At 35.8% G+C, this 19,718-nt stretch overlaps 1 protein-coding gene across 1 annotated transcript in view; it reads right to left on the bottom strand.

The window, feature by feature from the left end:
* The window catches only part of MMP16 (matrix metallopeptidase 16), a 183,436-nt gene that overhangs the window by 55,729 nt on the left and 107,989 nt on the right, over positions 1-19,718 (bottom strand). Inside the window, exon 4 of the mRNA XM_050892459.1 lies at positions 17,732-18,036. Within this exon, the coding sequence (XP_050748416.1) occupies positions 17,732-18,036 (305 nt within the window). The remainder of the gene's footprint in view (positions 1-17,731; positions 18,037-19,718) is intronic.

The following is a 19,718-nucleotide window of genomic DNA, read 5'->3' as shown; positions in this document are numbered from 1 at the left end:
AGCTCAGGCTAGATTTGTTATCGTACTGACATTGGATATAATTTTTTAAACATTTTCAGTCCCCACCATTGAAGGAGAGAGTCCCAAATGATTCTATATTTCAGTATATGTTACCCAAGTAGAAACATATATTTCAGTCCACTTGGCAAAATGAAGCACCATCGCAAAACTTTAACAAGTCATGAGTAATAGGGTTAAACAACATATGACTATGATGACTTTTAAACCACTGCAGGATATATGATGGTGAATATTCATTGTGATAGTCTTAGTTACATCTTGTTATATTTATCTATAGAGTAGTAGAGAAATATTGGAAAATATATTTCACAAGTCCAAAACTTGTGCATCGCTGTTCTTGTGTTCCCCCTTAGCATGGAGATTTGGAATAGAATGGATATAAGCTCAAAAAGATTGTGATTGTTTTTCTTATTTTATCTCAAGTTTGATTGCACAAGGAAAAAAAAGGTACTGTGTGTAAAGAACTAAGACAAAATGATTATTTTTATACTGACACTTTTCTCTGAGGCTACAAACTATTTTAGGCACTAAATCTGCCTGACTGTACAATCATTGCCCAAACTCCAGAATATAAATATGTATTAATATATCAAATATTCAACAGCCAGCACTGTGGAGCATGGTGTATGGGGAAGCCTTTCCCTGTATCTAATATATACACTATTTTTCATGTCTACAGGTAAACAAAGCTTATATGTTTGTTCACAGCAAGCTATTAAGAAACCCTAGTTCTGAAGATATTCCTTCCTGTTCTAAATGCTATGTGAGCTTAATTTATAAAAGCAATACCCTAATGGCTTAGCAAGCCTTTGATTCATCACTTGGCCATCTTTTTAATGCAGCACTAAATGACACCTCAGGGCATGTCACTTGGTTCTTCTCCTTGGCACGTGACAGTAGCTGCTACAACACATTGTGACCTCAGGAGTCGTCCATCATTTAAATGCCATGCGACCTCAATTTTGAAGACTTTCCCATCCAGAGAAAAGCAAAAAATCTAGAAACTGAATTTCAAATGACAAACTGGAAAACTACAAAAATGTTTTATACATGGACATACACTGTTTTTTCCAAAGATTATTCTACTTCATTTTTTATGTGATACAGATAGATGATTTCAGATTAAATCCATATGAATCTGAAATGTAAGCCTGTACAAGAAAGACTTCTATTACAGCCCTATTATCAACAAGATAGTACCTCAAAGTCAAGCTTACAGTTTATCAGAAAATATTACACACACGCTACCCATGAACTTGTGTCCTATGTATTTAGAATTTGCATTTTCATTATTCTGTTCATTTGTACCATTGACTCATCAAACCAACGCTGCTGATTCCAACCAGCTGAAATGCTGCAAACTTTAGGGTAAGATTCTTACTCTATATAGCATACAGAAAGAAAAAAAAAAAGAAAAAAAAAGAAAAAAAAAGAAACAAAACAAAACAAAAGTTTTCTATCTTTGTTGTTATTATTATTCTTTCCAGACAGGACAGAATTTTGAATATGCTATTTCAAGTCAGTGATAAAAGAAGATGCTTTCACTCTCTGACCTTATTGCAATATTGCAATACAGCAGAATTGAGCATATACATTATGTATGCACTTACATAAGCACCATATATGCATATATATGCTATACAGAGAGTATACATGGACCTAAATATAAATCATAGGCATACTCTTACCCAAATAAAGGTGCCACATTTTCCAGTCTAAGAAATCATATACAGTTGCTTGACATTATCTCAGACTTCTGCCATTGGCACTGAAATTTGGTAGCTTGGTCACTATTTTGGAAAGAAAGTTTTGCTAAAAGATGGAGCTGAGATGGTGCAGTAGCTTTGAAAAATGAAGAGCAAAACTAAATTTTTGTGGTTTTAAATAAAAATGTATCGTATATAGTATACTCATTTTCTGTATGAATTTAGTGTATCTATTTTGTACACACTGTATTTTAAACAATCATTTTTCAATAACACATCTATACATTTAGCCTTTTTCCCATTGTGACAAAAGAGAACGACATAAAAATATGTTTCTTTCACTCTATTATTACATATACTAACATATACACTAAAATCTTTGCAAGTTGACTTACTGATATATATATGTTTGCAGACAGAAGGGGAGGCACAGGCAGTTTGTTATATACAAAGTATGTGTTAATATACTCTGTGTATAATTTAGTATACCTACACCCACATGTGTATATTTTTGAAAAACTATTCTATTTAAAAAAGGTCAACAGATTAGTTTGAAATTTAAAGTTGCTTGCTTGAAATTTGACAAGGGGATATACCTATAGGGCAAGACTGTCTTCAGGTGACTCAGTGATCGTTGATGAGATATGAGAAGGACATGTGAGTTTAGAGGTGTGTATGTCCTTCCTGGCAGTATTCTACTGTTTCTGCATATTGTGGGCATAATTTAGAAGAAGTCAGGAGCCTGATAAATAACATATTTGAAAGGAGCCCACATTCTTTTGGGCTTTAGAACGCAAGGACATGCAACAAGTAAGAATTTCTGCCTTACTACTTAGATTTATTACTAAGCACATTCTACAACTTTCTAGTAAATTGCTTGAAATGGATGGAATTAATTACTTAATGTATTCTTAATTTTCTTTCTAAAAAAGCATGGATGTAAGGATATTTCCACTTTGTTTCTCACAGTTTCAATCACTAGTACTGAAAAATTTCACAAACTATTCTGACTAGTGAATCAATACCAACTTCTCCAAAGAGTGAGAAGTGAAGCAGCTGGAGATGATCCTAGGGGAGGTAAAGAAGACATGAGAGCTTTCTGCTTCCCAAAAAGGTGTAAATATGGTGGTATGTGTTCCTTCTGCAAATATAATGCTTATGGCTTCATTTCATGCTTTGAGGAAACCTTGCTGTGAGAGTGAACCTAACAAACTAAGAAAAACTACACTTATGCTGAATCTCTGGCTCCTGGGATTAACTTCTTCATCGCTCAGGTCCACTACTGAATTTGTATATTATTCTCAAATGGCATTTTCATTCTATTAGTAATAAAGTCACATCAATTAACAGACTGAAAAGTTTTGGTTTGGGTGTTTTCATGGTCATCTTTAGATAATAACTATTTTTTAAAAATTAAATTAAAATTATAGTGGAATTTTGCATTTTGCTAGAAAAGATGTTCATAAATTAATTTCTCTCAGCAAGCTCACATCAGTAAAAACATTTGAAAATACAATGGTCATTCTCATACCATTACAAATGACCAGGTTGCTAAATAACATTTACGCTATTTTTCCAGTAGTCTCAATGCAATTACAAATGCTGCAAATACTGTAGCGGCCTTATCTATTTATACTTTTTCCTATTTTGTCTTTGTTTCTGTTTTTAGTTGTTGCTGTGGGAACAATAAGCTGGAGAAGTATTTAAAACTCCTTTCTGAAGGCTGTGAGAATGAACACATGCTGGGATTAAAGATTTGTGTATGTGCATGAAAAGAGCATGTATCACAATTTTCAGCTGTTCTGCATGGTCCTGTTCCTGAGGGTCATTCATGTGAAGGGAATGGACATCTTTCTGCCACTCCTGAGAAAGTGCCAGTCTGGGTGAGAATGAACGTAAAAGGACCTTAATTGTGCATGAGTCCATATTAAAATCAAATCCTTGCCTTTGACAAAAACAAATGTAGGTTTTTGTCTCTAAGCTACTCAGCTAAAATGCTGGCATGTTAATACTTTGGCTGTTTTTGTTTTGAAGGGATGATTTTTTTTTTCTTCATTTCCCCTAATGTCCTGTGTGTCCTACTATAAAGAAATATGTGTAATTACTAGGAGGAAGGTCAAAGTCACGCTGCCAATATTCACAATAGATGTACCTTGCCATGGGGCAGAAATCTGAAAAGGTCCTACAGATCATTGAAATCCCCACAATAGAAAGTACATAGAATTTAATTTATGTGTAAATCTTATGTTGGCTCTATGCAGAGATAAATTTTAACCCTGTGTCAGTTAAGCTACTGAGAGTAATTACATTATCCTCTAACTTAACTCACATTAAAGCCATCAAAACCAGGTTATTATTCTTACCCTATCATTGCATCTACTTAACACATACATATGACTAAGATTTTTTAAAGAGAAGGTGACATAATGTTGTATATATATTTGGAAATTTTATATGAACAGTTCTTCTTTCACTGTTATTTTGCTTGTTTAATTCCTATTAAGAAAAAAATGTCAAGATAGAGTTGTCTATGGTATTTTTTCCTTGGACTGGTGATAAAAGAAGTGGGAATTTTGAATCCTAATTGGCAAAGTGATTAGGAGAAGAAAAAAAATCATTAACAGTTCTCTGATCTGAAAAGCAGATATGTTTCCTAAGAAGTCTGCAGACTTCAAAGGGAGACCTGATCCAAGTGTGTACCGTATTCTAAATTGAGACAACTTCAAACTGGGGATCATATATATGGAGAAAGTGACAGAAAGACAAATCTGCTACTTTGGTTTTACTTTGTTAGAATTTACTCATGTGAAATGCTCTGATCTATCAGATAATCTGCTGCTGTTAGTGGGTATATCCATATAGTTGTTTGTTTCACTCTAGCTAGAGGAACCACTGTAAGCCTCTCCAGCACTCAGAGAATACTGTCAGTTTGGCACTAGTGACTCCTGGCACTTGTCGGCATGGAGATGCCTCAGCACCCGCTGTGGAGGGGCAGCCTCCAGGATGAAAGATTGCAGAGGGCAGGGCAAAGGGTGCTGGAGAGGCCAAGATGGTTAGGCAGCCCAGCCATCCTCCTGGGCCTCCTGGTAGAGGAAAGCCTATGCAAGAGGATGCTTAGAGATGAAGATGAAGGCAGGAGTCTGTTGCCCCTGCCAAGTGCAGGAGAGCTTGCACATGGGAATGTTAGCCAGGGCAGAGGTCAATCCTGGCATACTTTCCCTTCTGTGAGTTAGGAGCTCAGCAGGACCCCAGTCTGAGGGGTCAGTGTCTGGCACAGGCAGGGAGAAGGGACAATGCCAGAGGTCCCATGTTTGATGGCTCTCAGACCAGAGCTTCCCACTGGAAAGCAGGGGGCTGACCGCAGAGTCGCTGGGGGCACACTGCTCCCACAGCTGCTCTGCCACATCCCACACTCAGGCAGGTCTGGGACCATTATCTCTCCACCTCTGCCAGCCACCATAGCCAGCCCTGCCAGTAACACAAGTGATCGTTAAAAACACAAACCAGCTAAGGACTGACTCTTGGTATGTATTGCAGTTGCTAACTCTTCCTGAAGCTCAGGCCTTAATATTTTTACTGCTTCTGTTAGTGCTGCTAGCTGGAGTACAGCTAGCAACTTTAATCCTACGTGAGTACCATATCTTCAGTTTCCTGAATACTCAGTGATAATCCCATTTCCTCATACTTACATTGTATCAGTTCCTAAACTGCATCATAAGAAAGGAGCTATGTATGATTCTTAGAAAAGAGAAACTAAAAGTATGTTTACACATTACCATATTACAACTATGCAGGCAAAATTTAAGTGGTGCAATCCATTTGTGAATTACCATATTGAGACCAATAGGAGAGTGTTTGTCCTGCCATACCGAGAGGGACAGGGGATAGCCTACGCTAGTAATTACCTTTTCTGAGTGTAATACTGAACTGTTCTCAAAACACGCATCTCTGCTGCTGAGACAGATTTTTTTGGACCCCAGTTGGTGCTGTTATTTGGAAGTACTTATCACTTCAGTTCTCCTCTAATCAGAAATGGCACATGATTCAACATCACTGGTGGAAGTCATCTATCTACAGAAAACTGTAACACAAATGTCTATACCTGCACCTTTCACAGCCAGCGATGAGAAACAGGTATTTCAGGACATGATTCATCTAGTTTATTTTAGACACCTACTTCAGGATGCGACAAATCTTACCCAGGAAGGCAATATATCTCTCCTCTAACTCTAAAGGGACTCTATGAGATTAACTCAGATATAAACATCAACATATGGTCAGATTAATTCCACCCCCTCAAGTCTTCTGGCTTCTGACTTAGGTCTTTTCATTTAAGTCAGTGGCAAAACATTAATTATAAAAGTACAGGATATGGACTTAAGTGATATATGTACAAAACTGGGAAGCATTCATCATTGATTTGAACTACAGACTTAAACCTGTCCACTACAACAAAACATTTTGCACAAAACAATATTGTTCTTTTAATTTAGCTGGTTCTTTTTGATTTTTCTGTTTTCCCAACCTGATGTTTTAGCTGTAAATATTTCCAGGTATCGGTGTTAGCTGCTCAGCGCTTTTTGAAACCCAAGTCACTTAGGAAGGAGTCTAAATATAGATTAAAAACATTTTGGCCTCAAGAACATATTGTTTTAGCATTTTGAAGTGAAGAATTGTCAGGATAAAGCACAAATTATTCTCCAGGCTTGAGAACGCAGATATTGTAGAAAATCTTTCATTAGTTAGTAATATACTATTCTTAAAAATGCCATATATAGTATTACCTTATATTTTAGGGTTATCTTACATTCTTCTACTTTTGCAACAACAATCCATTAAATTTCTGCCTGATAGATAAATATATAATTACTGTAAAATTATTGTCTCATTCTGTCAGGAAACCATGACAACATCCATAGTAGTTGGCAACATGATTTTTCAGATCCTGTTTGCCCTGAAAAGGCAGGGGAAAGGAGAGAGCAGCACAGTAATAATATTCTATAGAACATCTTTGGGGAAAGTCAGATGTCCTAAAGCTGCTGTCTTGCTGAAAAAGTCTCTATGAAGTGGTCCTAGCAGCAAACAGAGACTCGAAGATCTCTGGATCACATGACAGTTGGAGTGCTAAGCCTGGTGCCTGTTTTAAATCACAGAAATGCCACTTTCTGTTTAAAGGGACAATTTGAGGATCATAGATAGTTTCTCTTTCCTGAATTATAAAATTCAAGCCATTAATTCATTAGGTGATTTTTTAGCTGTGAACTAATTTCAACTTATTTGCAATAATAAAGGTGATTTTCTCTTTTTTTAACCCAACATGTTTGAGAGTATGGCTTTTCACAAGCTCTCCATAATCTTTCAAGAACCTGAAATTCAGTCTCTGGTGTGCAATCTGATAGGTCATAAGGTAGTTTCTTTATTATTAGCATTAGTTTTATTAGTATTATTTTTATATCATACATTTTAAAGAAATATTGACTATTTGTAAGCTGATGGAGAACACTTATAAAAAAGATGCATAGAGGATAAGAAGAAAAAGCACTGGAATATCTTAAATTATTTCCTTTTTTTCCCCCTTCTCTATAACTTTCTGTCATGTACAAGAATTACATGAAGCTCTCTTAGATTCAGGACTCAAACTTAAAATCTGCTATGCTTCTTTCTAAGAGGAGGAAAGGTTAAGGTAGGAGCTAGATTTATTTATTTGTTGTGTGTGAGGTGTTACTTTTTTTTTTTTCCCTTGTCATTCCCACACAGCAACCATGTGTGAGGGGTTGTTGGATCATAAAAATAATCATGAAGGGGCTGGCCCACAGTTTATGTATGCACTCATTCAAAATACATCTGCTTGCCTGAATAAAAAAGCCTTCCCAATGTTCTTTTCTAGCATACTGCAGGGAAAAAAAAAGAAAAAAAAAAACCCAACCAAACCCACAAAAAAACCTACATTGTTAGTTTCAACTTATTAATAATTTTAACAAACATTTTTCAACTAAATTTCCCCATATTAACTCAGTACTCTTAATATACTAATATGAGTCTCTGATCTAATGAATCTAGTTTGGGAAGATAAACTTATCTTCATTGTTGTATAAACAGTTGTTTGAGACAAAGACATCTTTGGAAAAAAAAAAAAAGGCAGTTATTTTTCTGTGAATGTAGGTGCAATGGTTGCCAAAATTGTCTGCAAGGATCCATTCTGCCTTTCAGCTAGATGTTCCCTTGGCAGTAAAGTTGATGTAACAGACAATGTGAACTTTCCTCATTTATTTCCATGCAAAGTCAGCCAGCTTCGTTTTAACACTTTTCATTAGCAGTTTAAGATAGGCTGGCTGATCGCAAACTGAGGCAGATGGCAAATGCAAGCAGTTTGTTCTACTGGCCCTGATATATGGGAAATAACCTCCAGTTGCAGTTTGAATGGATAACTGAGTTTGCAACTTCCCTAACTACTCCACATAGGCTTGCAATGATCTCTGTTTACCTACACTGTGATGGAAGTAATATGCAATTTAGTGGCTCAGGTTACACTGCCTTTTTTGGTTTACGACCTGCATCATGACCATCTCTGGCAATTAAGCCACAGTGTAAATACCACCTTGCTTCTATAGACACAAAAAGCACAATGTAAGATGTGCGTAACAGTCTACATTTCCATTGTTTTAATTAAGAATATCACAAAGTCCATCTTCTTGACATATTCCTCAGCCTCTCTTTCAGTTTGCGTAATAATGCACTCGGCAATTTTAGGCCAAGAAGGAAGCTGAGAGCGTGATATTGCACACTGATAGCCCCAGGATGTATTAAAAGCAGCCAGCTAAACCCACATCTAGAACATGGGGCTGGATTCATCCACAACACTGTTTCACTGACTGACAGTGTTTAACAGATTTCCCTTTTAACGACATGTAAATGAAGTGCTATTCTCAAAGCCAAAAAGGTGCTCCATGAAAGCAAAAAAACTCCCCCAAAACAATAAAAATGAGGTCATTACCTTGCCAACAGTTAATATTTTCCATCATCTGGCTTCCAGCCAGTAAATGGGGTCTAGCAGACAGATCCTCTTCTCCTATCTGTATAGCCCTATGTCTAATGACTGAGTCCTCACAAGCCAGCCAGGGCCATTTATGGTTTATTTTTTAATCATTTTCCATCTCTTCAATAACTGAAAGGGATCTTTCTATTCTCAAGTGCAGCTTTGCATCCTATGATAATGCTTTCAAGGACACATTTTATGCAGCAGACACTGAATGTCTCAGTTACCATTTTATGTAAGATCTTGGGATGACTGGATATGGAACAGGTGGGCATATGCACACCGAGCAAGTATAATCCATGGAAGGTCTGGGAAGTTTGAGGACAGATTACCCTGTTAAATTCTATCAGCACAACGTGCACTTACTGATGGGGAAAGACTGGTTTGCTTTTTAAATACTGGAAGCCTTGAGGTTTCGCAACAGAAATTATTATCTATGTTAGTTGACTCCTGAATTAAATTGGATTTCAGGGGGAATGGTGAAATGAAAACAATCAATCGTTACTCCATTTGTCTGCAACTTGCGAAGTTCTTTTAAATATTATCCTGGCATCTTCATCATTGTGCAATGTTATAAATGTAATAGTTGGGTTTTGCCATCTTTTATAATATTGCTAATTCTCTCATTTTGCACTCAAATAGATTCAGTTTAAAATAGAAATTGTGCTTCCTTAACCTTACAACTACATATAAACAAAGCTGTAACTCAACAGGCTAGCTCTCTTTATCCTGGAAACAAGATATGACAGAGGTCCATAAAATTATGAATGGCATAGATAAAATGATTAGGAAATTACTTCCTCACAATATGAGCACTAGTCTATCTAAAGTGAATTTATCAATGGCAGGTTCCAAATTCAGAAAGAGGTAGTTTTTCACATCTGCTTAAACTATAGAACACATTGCCACAGGATGTTGTGGATACCAAATGCTTACATGAGTTCAAAGAGATTACACCAATTCATGAAAGGAAATCCCTCAAAGGCTATTAAACACAAAAATATGGCCTGTGGCTCAGAAATTCAATGAGCCACAGATTGCTGGAAGCTAAGAGGGAATATGCTTGGGTTTTGTTGCCATATGTTTGCCCTGCTCTTACTCTCTTCCCTAGCTATCTGTTAATAGCCATAACTGGAGATAGGATATTTTGTAGGATAACCTTTGATCTGAACCCATGTTGGCAATTCTGTTTTTAAAAGTATATACACAAGTGTCCTGGTTTCAGCTGGGATAGAGTTAATTTTCCTCTTAGTAGCTTATACATATAATACAATACAAATTCAAAGAAGATATTAATCTTTTACATATTTATCCTAGTACAGAACTGGAAAACAAGCACTTGACAACTGCAAGGTCACATTGCTTGGTTACAGATCAAATTTGATATTGGTAAGAGCTTATTAAAAATGCATATAATCAATTAAGTAAGAGCACTATGCTTTATGAAATTAAAGTCATGGTAATATTGTAATACAGAGCTTCCTTTAATCTGAAATGCTCAGCTTGCTTTATACCTAACCATAGCATATGACACGAGCACAGTTTGAGAGACAGAGCTCCCTTAGGAGACTTAGTTTTCACAACTCCACTGGTTCGTATTTCCAGCAGCATATATCTCCTGCACTGTGTCAACCACACTGGCATCCAAAAGAGATTTACTTCAAGTTGATCTATGCAGTTCAGAGATCAGGATTTTCATAAATTTTTCTTGGCTGCCAACACAGTGCCCACAGCAGAATCTATGCACTAACTAGAGTCCAAGTACTTTACACTAGATACTGTATTTGCATCAGGTCCAAGAAGCTTTTACTTGGCAATCTACAAACAGCATGGTACAAAGCGACAGGTTTGGTTTTTTTCTTTTTATCACCAGCAAAACTTGAATAATTTTTTGAATGCTGGAGAGTTAACAAAAAAATTACTGAATTATTGAAGTTTTGGTTTTGTTTTCCCGAAAACACAGCTTCATGTATATACAAGTTACAAATATTCCACATGAATGTAAGCACTCTGCAGTAATGTTCTCCTTACATTTAAATGTAACTGTACACTAAAAACATCTGTTATTTCTGTAATGGAGTTTCACTTGTTATTTTTTATTGTATATTCTTTGATGAAAGAACTGGTTTCTGCAGAATTTCAGTATGGTACAGTAGCAGCCTTGGTAAATTTGCTACAGAGGTAAAAAATCATGCATTTTACTTTGATTAATATTTCTCTTGCAGATATGACTACCATTTCTGATCTACTGTGTTTATCTAAGGAGAACTTAAACTTAGTTTTTGCCAAATATTTTCTGTCACTGGAAGACACAGTTCTATGGTCAGATTTTAGCCAGTAATTGGTACATCAAGCATCATGTCTAATGCGCTTGAAATCTAAGCTCCCAAGAAATCCCTGTTTTCCCCAAGAGCTACTTCTAATTCTTGTTCTTTTTTAAAAAGCTGCACTTGTGTAAGTAGGTCAATCTTAAATTAATTTAGTTAAAAGTAGTGCACTCTCCATTCAAACTGGTTTAACACTCCCTTAAATAGGCTTAGATGCATTCAGTAATTCCCAGAAAAAATAACTGCTTTAAACAAGGTTTAAACTAACTTAAGTGCATGTAGCCAGACAAATGTGAAATCAATTTTGATAAACCAATGCAATTTTTGAAATAGAGGTAAGAGTTTATGCCTTAAGTTAGAGTTGTTTACCTTCTGACAGATAGATAGCAAAAATGTTTTCATACACTCTCAGGTGAAGAAAGGAAATATATAAATTAAGAAGCCACAAAATATATGATGATATATATTAGTAATGGATTTTGCTCTCTATTAGAACATAGTGTATATATCTTCATCCATGATGGTCCCTTCTCTGCATGTCTTCCTTTCTGCTCTCTCTGCCATAATTTTTAGGATTCCATCTGAGAGCTTTCCTATATTTAATAGGAATTATGTCTATAATAAATCATGCAATAAATCCAGGGAAAGGAGGTTGGTGGAAAATATGTAAGGCAATAGTGAGGAATAAGAACAGATACATCTCAGTCACTATTCCCAACTGATAGGAATAGTCTGTGTTTCATTCAACATGCAGGTAGCAGTGACTATTAACTGCAAAATTCATCACAGTCCTTTCTTTCTTTCTTTCCCTGCCACTATCCGCCAAAATGAAACTTCTGAGCATAGTCACTAGTTAAGGAACCTGACTTTAATGGGTTGGGGTTGGCAGGGAATATCAGAATGTTACACAAACTTGATCCATGAAATGGCCTTTGGGGTTTGCCAACAGAACTAGTCAAGATACACAGATTTCTAAAGATGAGACAGCTTTCTCTGAAGTCACTGTTCAGAAGACTGTTTTCAGACTCTTCATCTGTCCCTCTCTCGGGTCTTACTTCAGAAATGGTGAAGGGTCTGAGATTCATTTAGCTTTTGAAACTGTCCACTTTTAAAATACTGGGAAAACTACAAACTAAACTGAGAATAGTTCTTGTCCTCACCAAGGCTTTACAGGGATTCCTCAAAAAAACCAAGCCAAACAAACAAAAAACCAAACAAGCAAATAACACTTCACCTCCAAAATACAGCAGCTAACAATCCTATAATAAGGGACATATATCTACTTCATCACTTCAGAAGCAGCCCCCACTGTGTAGACTGCATTAAGCAGCTCTTAGATCAAATGTTGCCTCCTCTCTTTCTCAAAGTTCTGTTATGGGATCATAGGCAACCTTCAGTCACAGGAATGAGGCAATGAAATAAAATCTAGTGAGTACTGTATACAGTATGTGTTTTGACTTCTTTCTAATTTGCTTTTTCTGAATTACACATAGGAAAACTGGCCTATTGAAATTTTCTATGGTTTTATTACTATATGCTATTAACAAGGCAGAGTTGCAAGGTAAGTCCTATTCCTAATTGTGTCATTGTAGAAATACACTTTCCATTTTTTCCAGTAGCAAACATCTATGCTCAGTAGACATTATTAACAGCTTTCAAAAGACTGTTGTTCAAAGTTAGAACAAAATACGGAGAATATAAGTAGAAAAAAATAATTGCCAGTGTTATGATAGGGAAAGCATCTCATCTATAAGACCTTGTGAACGTGTATGGCCCATCATGCTGCAGTAACTTGGAGGATAGGGGAGGAGGAGACTATAGGCTCTGAGGCTTAACAACTCCATAATGAAGCAGATCTTCCAGAAATTTAGTACACTACTTGTTCTACTAGAATCTGACACTTCAACCTCTAATTATATTGCAGTGCATCAAAAAATTTTAATGCTGCAGACTTAATAATGGGCAGATGAAGATAATATGTGGGAGAGCTTTGTTAAGGCTAATAAGAACACCACTTTCAGTTTTGGTACAGGAAGACAGGGCAAAGGATAGGATTTTTCTGCTAGCTACCAGAAATTTACTACAAAGACAGTCCCTATCCCCCCTGCTCCCTGGCAGTGACTTTGAATTTCATCACAGTGATTTGAAATATTGCAATTGAAAAAAATACTTTGAAAAAGATTTTTGTTGAGGATTTTGACAATACAATATCTCCAAAATATTGCCACTCTTAGCAAGAAGTCATTGTCCTTTTCTGGATTTAGATACATTATTCCTTGTCCATAAATTTTTCATTCAAAAAATGAGGTGATATATATCACCTAAATAGATTGGAGTCATGGGGACAATGAAATCTCTCCCTAGCTTCAAGACTGGTATATTAAGATTTCTTCCTTTTCTTTTTTTTCCTCCACTTCTTTTTCTTTCCTGTACTTAAGTTCAGAAGAAATTAAGGATTTAAAGTTTTTCTTAATAAGTATTGATTTTTCAGATAGCTACTTATGTAACTTGATTTTCATCTCCTGTTTATTCTTTTATCTTTTTACATCTTTAAGTGTACATGTTGTAAAATATTTTCCTGTGATATTCCTATCCTTTCTGATTTGCTATTCCTGAACAGTGTTTCACCTTTAATGTTTGTTTCCTCCATCCCCTTCTTCTACCATAATTTCCAAGTTTTACCAGAATAACCTGAGTTTTAACTGAGACTGCCTAGGAGCACAAGGTACTTCATAAGATGCATGAAGAAACCATCCTGTCCCAAATAATTTACAAACCTAAGGCTCTGATCTCACACTGAAGCCTGGATAGGCAGACCATAAAGGAAATGGGGTCTACTATAGGTGAAAAGGCCTACTCCCACAGAACAACTTGAAAAGTAGATGTCCTGAAAGAACAAGTGGAACATGAAAACTGACTTGAGGAAGGCTACAGTCCAATGCATACAACACTTGGTCCAAAGTATTGGAAGACTACCATTCCCTACCTTGCAAAAAACCCCAAACACCTTTTATCGTCCAGTATATCCCTCCTTCCCTAGCAAAAGAAATTCTGTCCTTGTTTCCATTGTTCCCCTGTAATGGCAAGTTTCTTGTCCTCCTTCATGGCCAATACTTCTGGCATCAGCTGCAGCACTACGGAAGGAAATTCAGAGAAAAGATCTCTACAGCTCAGCTGGAGTTAAGGTACCAGCTGTACTCTGCTTACAGGGTATTATGAAAGCAAAGAAATACATCATTTTAGAGAGCCTGCAAGTGTTAAATTGTATGACAGGAGGTTTTTTCCTGAGCGACAGGCCCATTAGTCTTTACTCCTACTAGAGCCTTATTCATTCTTCAGAATGAGGGAGGAGTCAAAGCACAGATCTCTTCCCCAGAACATGATTGATAAGATAGGTCTGCGATCCACAAAAACATACCACTGAAGTGAGAACAAAGGAAAGCAGCACTGCACTGTGGAGATGATATATTTCTATTGGAACTGTCCTTTCAGTCTAGAACATTATTAAAACCAAGCAAAACACAAGAAAATCAAGCAAACATGATAAGAAACAAACAAAAAAAACCCAAACCCAAACCAAACCCCAAACCTAAAGTATGAAGACACCGCAATTAACTAGTCAAGATAAATTACCTTAGGAATTAACTATACTCAGAATACTGAATTTGTATATAATTTCCCTATTTGGAATGAAAATTATTTTTAAAAGGACAACAGTTTATGAAAGCATTTCAAGAAGTTGCCTGTCTTTTCTGAGGTAAACAATATGCAAATCGTTTTCCTTAGAAGAATAGTACAAGGTGGAGAATGAGGCTAGTACTTTTCAAGAGGATCTTATATTTGCTTTTTTACTGCTAAACAACCAAGTTGGTCTGTGTTTTCAAATCGCTCTGGAATAATAGAATAGAAATCAGAGAAAATCAGCCCTTTGGGGTGAGAGTTAATTTAAAAATAAAAATAAAAATAAATCACCAAATATTTTTCCCCTTCTATTGGATTTCGAATAACACTACATGAAGATGGCTATTGGACTATTGGAGCAATGAACCTTAAAAAAAAATGACACTCACCTGGGAAAAATGACTCATAGCTAAGATCATAAATATATTTTTCTACCTTCTGCTTTTCAGTGCTCTGAGACTGAGCTCAAGATGATAGGGAGCCTAAGAGAGCTGTAAGTCTTTTCTTCCTGTCAATCTCAAATGGCATGCTTGTCTTCTTTTTCCACCCGGAAATTTTTTCCAGTCACAAAAAAAAATCTGGACATTCCTTCAGGATTTCTAGACATAAGCTAATGCAGTAAGATCATCAGCAGAACTCGGCCTACCTGATAACTGGAAGTCACCAATCAGACAAATAGGCACTCTGCGTATACAGATCAACTGCACATACGTTGCTATTTCTAGAGTTACGATGACATAAGGCTTTTCTCTGGACAATAGCTGTGACCTAAGATCCATGGTTCATACCATCTCAACAATGAAACTAGGAGTTGCCAAATTCTTCAGAAAATTTGCGTTGGTAAGATATTTATTTTAATTGTCATGTATTTTGCACAAATTTTCCAGTCATAAAATATCCTGGATTTTCTACCTTGACTATTCTGTTCTAACAGGAGTATGTCTCCCTCAAAAAAGTATATATGAGCACACCAAAGTACAGATGTTATTAAATTTGCAGAATAAATTCCAGTGATACCTATTAAAACTTCATGATACAGATAGCAAAACTTTTTTATTATAAAAATTCAATGTTCTAAGATACATAAAAGTATATTTTTAGTGATAGTATCATTTTACTTTCACTTGATTTTTTTTTCTTCAAAATATCTTAAAATTCATTAATACAAGAAATAGCTTTTGAAAACTGCTCTACAAAACGCAACCACAAAAAGGCATATAAAGACATGAGTGCTCTTTCGCCCTCTGAAAATTATTTAAGTTAAAGGAGAAGGAGATAGCCAGAAGTTTGCACACTTTCATACAGACTAAAAGTATCCATATGTGGAACTGCTCCAAAAGAGCTATCACATTTTAAATTGACACCTTGACTTCAATGTACACATGCCTGTAGATTGTCCTGAGTGCTTGAAGTAATAGCTCCAAAACCACAGAACATTATGTGCAGTGTTGGTCTCCCACTGAGGCTGATAAAAACACCTTAATTTAGCCTCACAATGCTGTGACTATGTACCTGAACTGCACAAACAGAAGATTCCCACTGTTGTTTCTTTGAGCTAAACTTGTGAAGAGGGCAAATATGAGCAGTACAATACCACAGATTTTGCTCCAGTAAGAATCTAGGGCTTGGTCCACAAGAAATAAGCTTCTTGAACCCATTCTGCTACTACAGGCTTTCACAGTGCAGTACACTGCTCTTGCTTCACTGACCCTGGCACAGCAGAAGTATTGCACCATTAGAACAGTCACAATACTGTATTTATACTCCTGAAATATTAACTTAAAGCTTTGTTGCAAACTCCAGGCTACAAATACTGCTACATAAAAAGCTCTGAATTTTACTTGGAAGATCTCAGATGAGAAAGGGAAAGGAAAGGAATTAGACAATGCCTCTCATTGTTCACAAATTCAGTGTAACATTGAAATAAAACAGTTCTGCACTTCTTGTCATCTTTGTCGTCTTTTGTATGCCAGAAACATCCTCTTTGTGCATCTGTGCATCCTCTTTTGTGCATCATTGTTTGCTGAAGAGACTCTCTCAAGCTCTAGGTAACTGGCTTAGAGAGATCTGCTAGGACGACTGAGGCTGCTTGGAACCAAACCCTGTCAAAGCATCAAAGCATCAAACACAGAATATGTCTACACAAAAACTCTTCTTTGATACTGTTCTGCAGAGATGCAAAGGCTAGCTTTAAATTAGGTTTCCTAGATAACGGCAGTAATTTAGTCACATGAACTTGGAGTTTGGCAAGGGCCAGATTATAGTTGTGTGAAGAGTAACTTTAAATCTTTAATCTTGATTTGGTAAATTTTAGATATGTCAACTGCACTATGCAGTCATTTATTTGATTACGGGGAATGTACAACTTTTAAGTAAATTGGAAGTATTGCTGGAATTAACAATTCCAAAAGGCCTTCAAAAGTTATTGGGAAACACTAACTCTGTTCTTGGAATGACTTAAAGTCAACAATTAAGAGTTGACTTTAAATGTTGCCACTGCATCACTATGAAGAAAAACTTGAGAAGACTGGGTTTTATGTACATTGGTATCCACTGTATTGGTGGGTAGTCTCAGTTGTTCTTAACCTCTTTTCTATCACTGCTAAAGAACATTCCACATTTTCCCTAAACCTAAATAAGATCTATATGGCAAACAATTTCAAAATGAAAGTAGTTTATGTAAACATTCAACAGTACAATATTTGCATGAACACAAAGGTTCCTAACAAGAGTTCAATGTTTTTCAAGAGAAATACATTTTCATACTGTAACTTACTTTTAGACAGAAACTTTTCTGCCTCAGATTCTAATAGACCAATCAGCTGAAGATATTTCTAAAGTAATGTGAACTTATGAAAGAAAACTATGTGACTTTAGGGACAGGGAAGCATGGAAATAGTTCTGTTAGCTGAAAATTCATGCCATTTATTTATTTTGTTTAAATTGAAATCTTCTCTTACCGTCATGATTGGGATTTCCCAAAGTCCATGGCTCATCTGAGTCAAAATGAGTGTCTCCCCCAATTCCTGGCCCAGGGAAATATGCATGAGCCAAAAATCCTCCCTCCCCATCAAAGGGAGAACTGTCTCCATGAAAACCTGATGCAAAAATGATTGTAATATCCACGTCCCTCTTGCCATTTTCTAATTCAATATAAGGAACTTCTTCAAATGTTAGAGGAGTTACATTCTGCCACACATCGAAGGCACGGCGAATGGCTTTACGAGTTTCAGCATCACCTACTTTTGGAGTGACGTTCTTTATGCTGAAAGAAACAGAGAAACATTAAATAGATTAAATTCGACAGAGTGGTGACACTGCTTACATCCATTTTCCCCTAATTATTAAAAGCACTGTGCTTTTAATGAAACTTGCTAGTCTGGCATTATATCCTTTAAGAAGAGTATTTTTAAACAAGCTGGTGCGAAATTATTGTGTCAATCTGTGTATCTCTTTATGCTAGAACTTATTATATGTTAGCTAGGTTACTCTCAGCAGTACAAAAACCTTATTTTTAGAAGATTAAAAATACTTTAAAATGAAAAATTCTTAACACTGGGATAATCAGATTAATCAACCACTGACCGTTTACCTGCTGGACCACAATTAGAATCCATCACAGCTAAAGAACGGCCTGTCATTTCTGATCAAAAGAAAAACGTTTCCAGTTAAATGAAATTTTAACTTCTTAGTGAGTTCATTAACAATAGCAGAGCTCCGTACTGTGACCACCAACCAGTATTCACAAAGCCTTAAAAACAGTTCTTGTTGCCTTTGTAACTGGATAGATAATTCCTTATCGGAAACAAACCATTTTTATTTCAATACAGGCTAAAATGTCCTTTTATGATCTGATTACTTCTATAAATCTTGCATAAAACTGTAGAATTCATCAGAGAAATCATTTTATAGAAGACAATTACGTGTTAATTCAGAAACATATATTTAAAGAGAAATTTCGGTCTCCACTACTTGAAATGACACACATAAGAGAAAGGCAAAAAAGCATCAGAATTACAGTTGAGTTCAGAGTCACAGTTACTAGTAAATTATAGTGGAATCAACTTTAAAAAAGCTTCTTTATTTATTTTTATTATTGAATTCAAGAAAAGAATGGCAATAATCATTTTCAGACCTATCCAATATCCTCCATCATTTTTACTCGATTCATATGGTCAGCAAAACTCTTGTTAGGTTTGTGCCTGTTCTGAAACTGCTGCAATCAGATGCTCTTTGTTCATTTGACATGTGCTTGACTGAATGTCCAGCACAAATTTCAGAAATTACATAGTTCTAGAGTATATGGAAGATTTATGTAAGTTTACACAGCATGGCATGTTAATGGAGAACAAAAATATTTTCATGAATAAACCTGGAATGATTGATTTGTTTGGTGCATTAAATGTGCTTGATTATATGGTATTGTAAGTTTGTATAAATAGAAATAAATCCTTCAAGTCTAATTTTATAGATTTGACTTCACATATACAATATTTTGTTCATAGGTTCATGTAGAAAACATAAAGTTACCTATTCTGACTTCCACTCAAAAATATTCTTGTATTGAGTCCAATAATGCTAGTCTAACCAAAGCATTATTTCTTTTTAGCTAGTATGTATGTTCCAAAGAGATATCAAGACAGATTTGAAGATAGTATACTGTAGGGAATCCACTGCTTCCCTTGATCTTTTGTTCCAAAGATGATTTAACCAGTCATTACATGCTTGTGCCTATTCTCTTATTTGTCTAGCTTGTAACATTCATTCTTGTTCTGCCTTTCTCTTTCACATACATGAACTTTAAGAACATTTTTTCCCCCTACAAAAAGACATTTAAAAGACATTTCTGCACTGCAGAGTCATTACCTTTTTGTTGTCTCTTTGAAATTAAAAGTTTGAACTCTTTAAATCTCTTATATTTTCTCCAGTCTATTAAATATTTTCTGT

The sequence above is a fragment of the Gymnogyps californianus genome, chromosome 2, assembly GCF_018139145.2.
Source record: "Gymnogyps californianus isolate 813 chromosome 2, ASM1813914v2, whole genome shotgun sequence".
Lineage (NCBI taxonomy): Eukaryota > Metazoa > Chordata > Aves > Accipitriformes > Cathartidae > Gymnogyps > Gymnogyps californianus.
The sequence above is the reverse complement of the archived record's forward strand: the minus strand, read 5'-3'. Positions and strand labels throughout refer to the sequence as shown.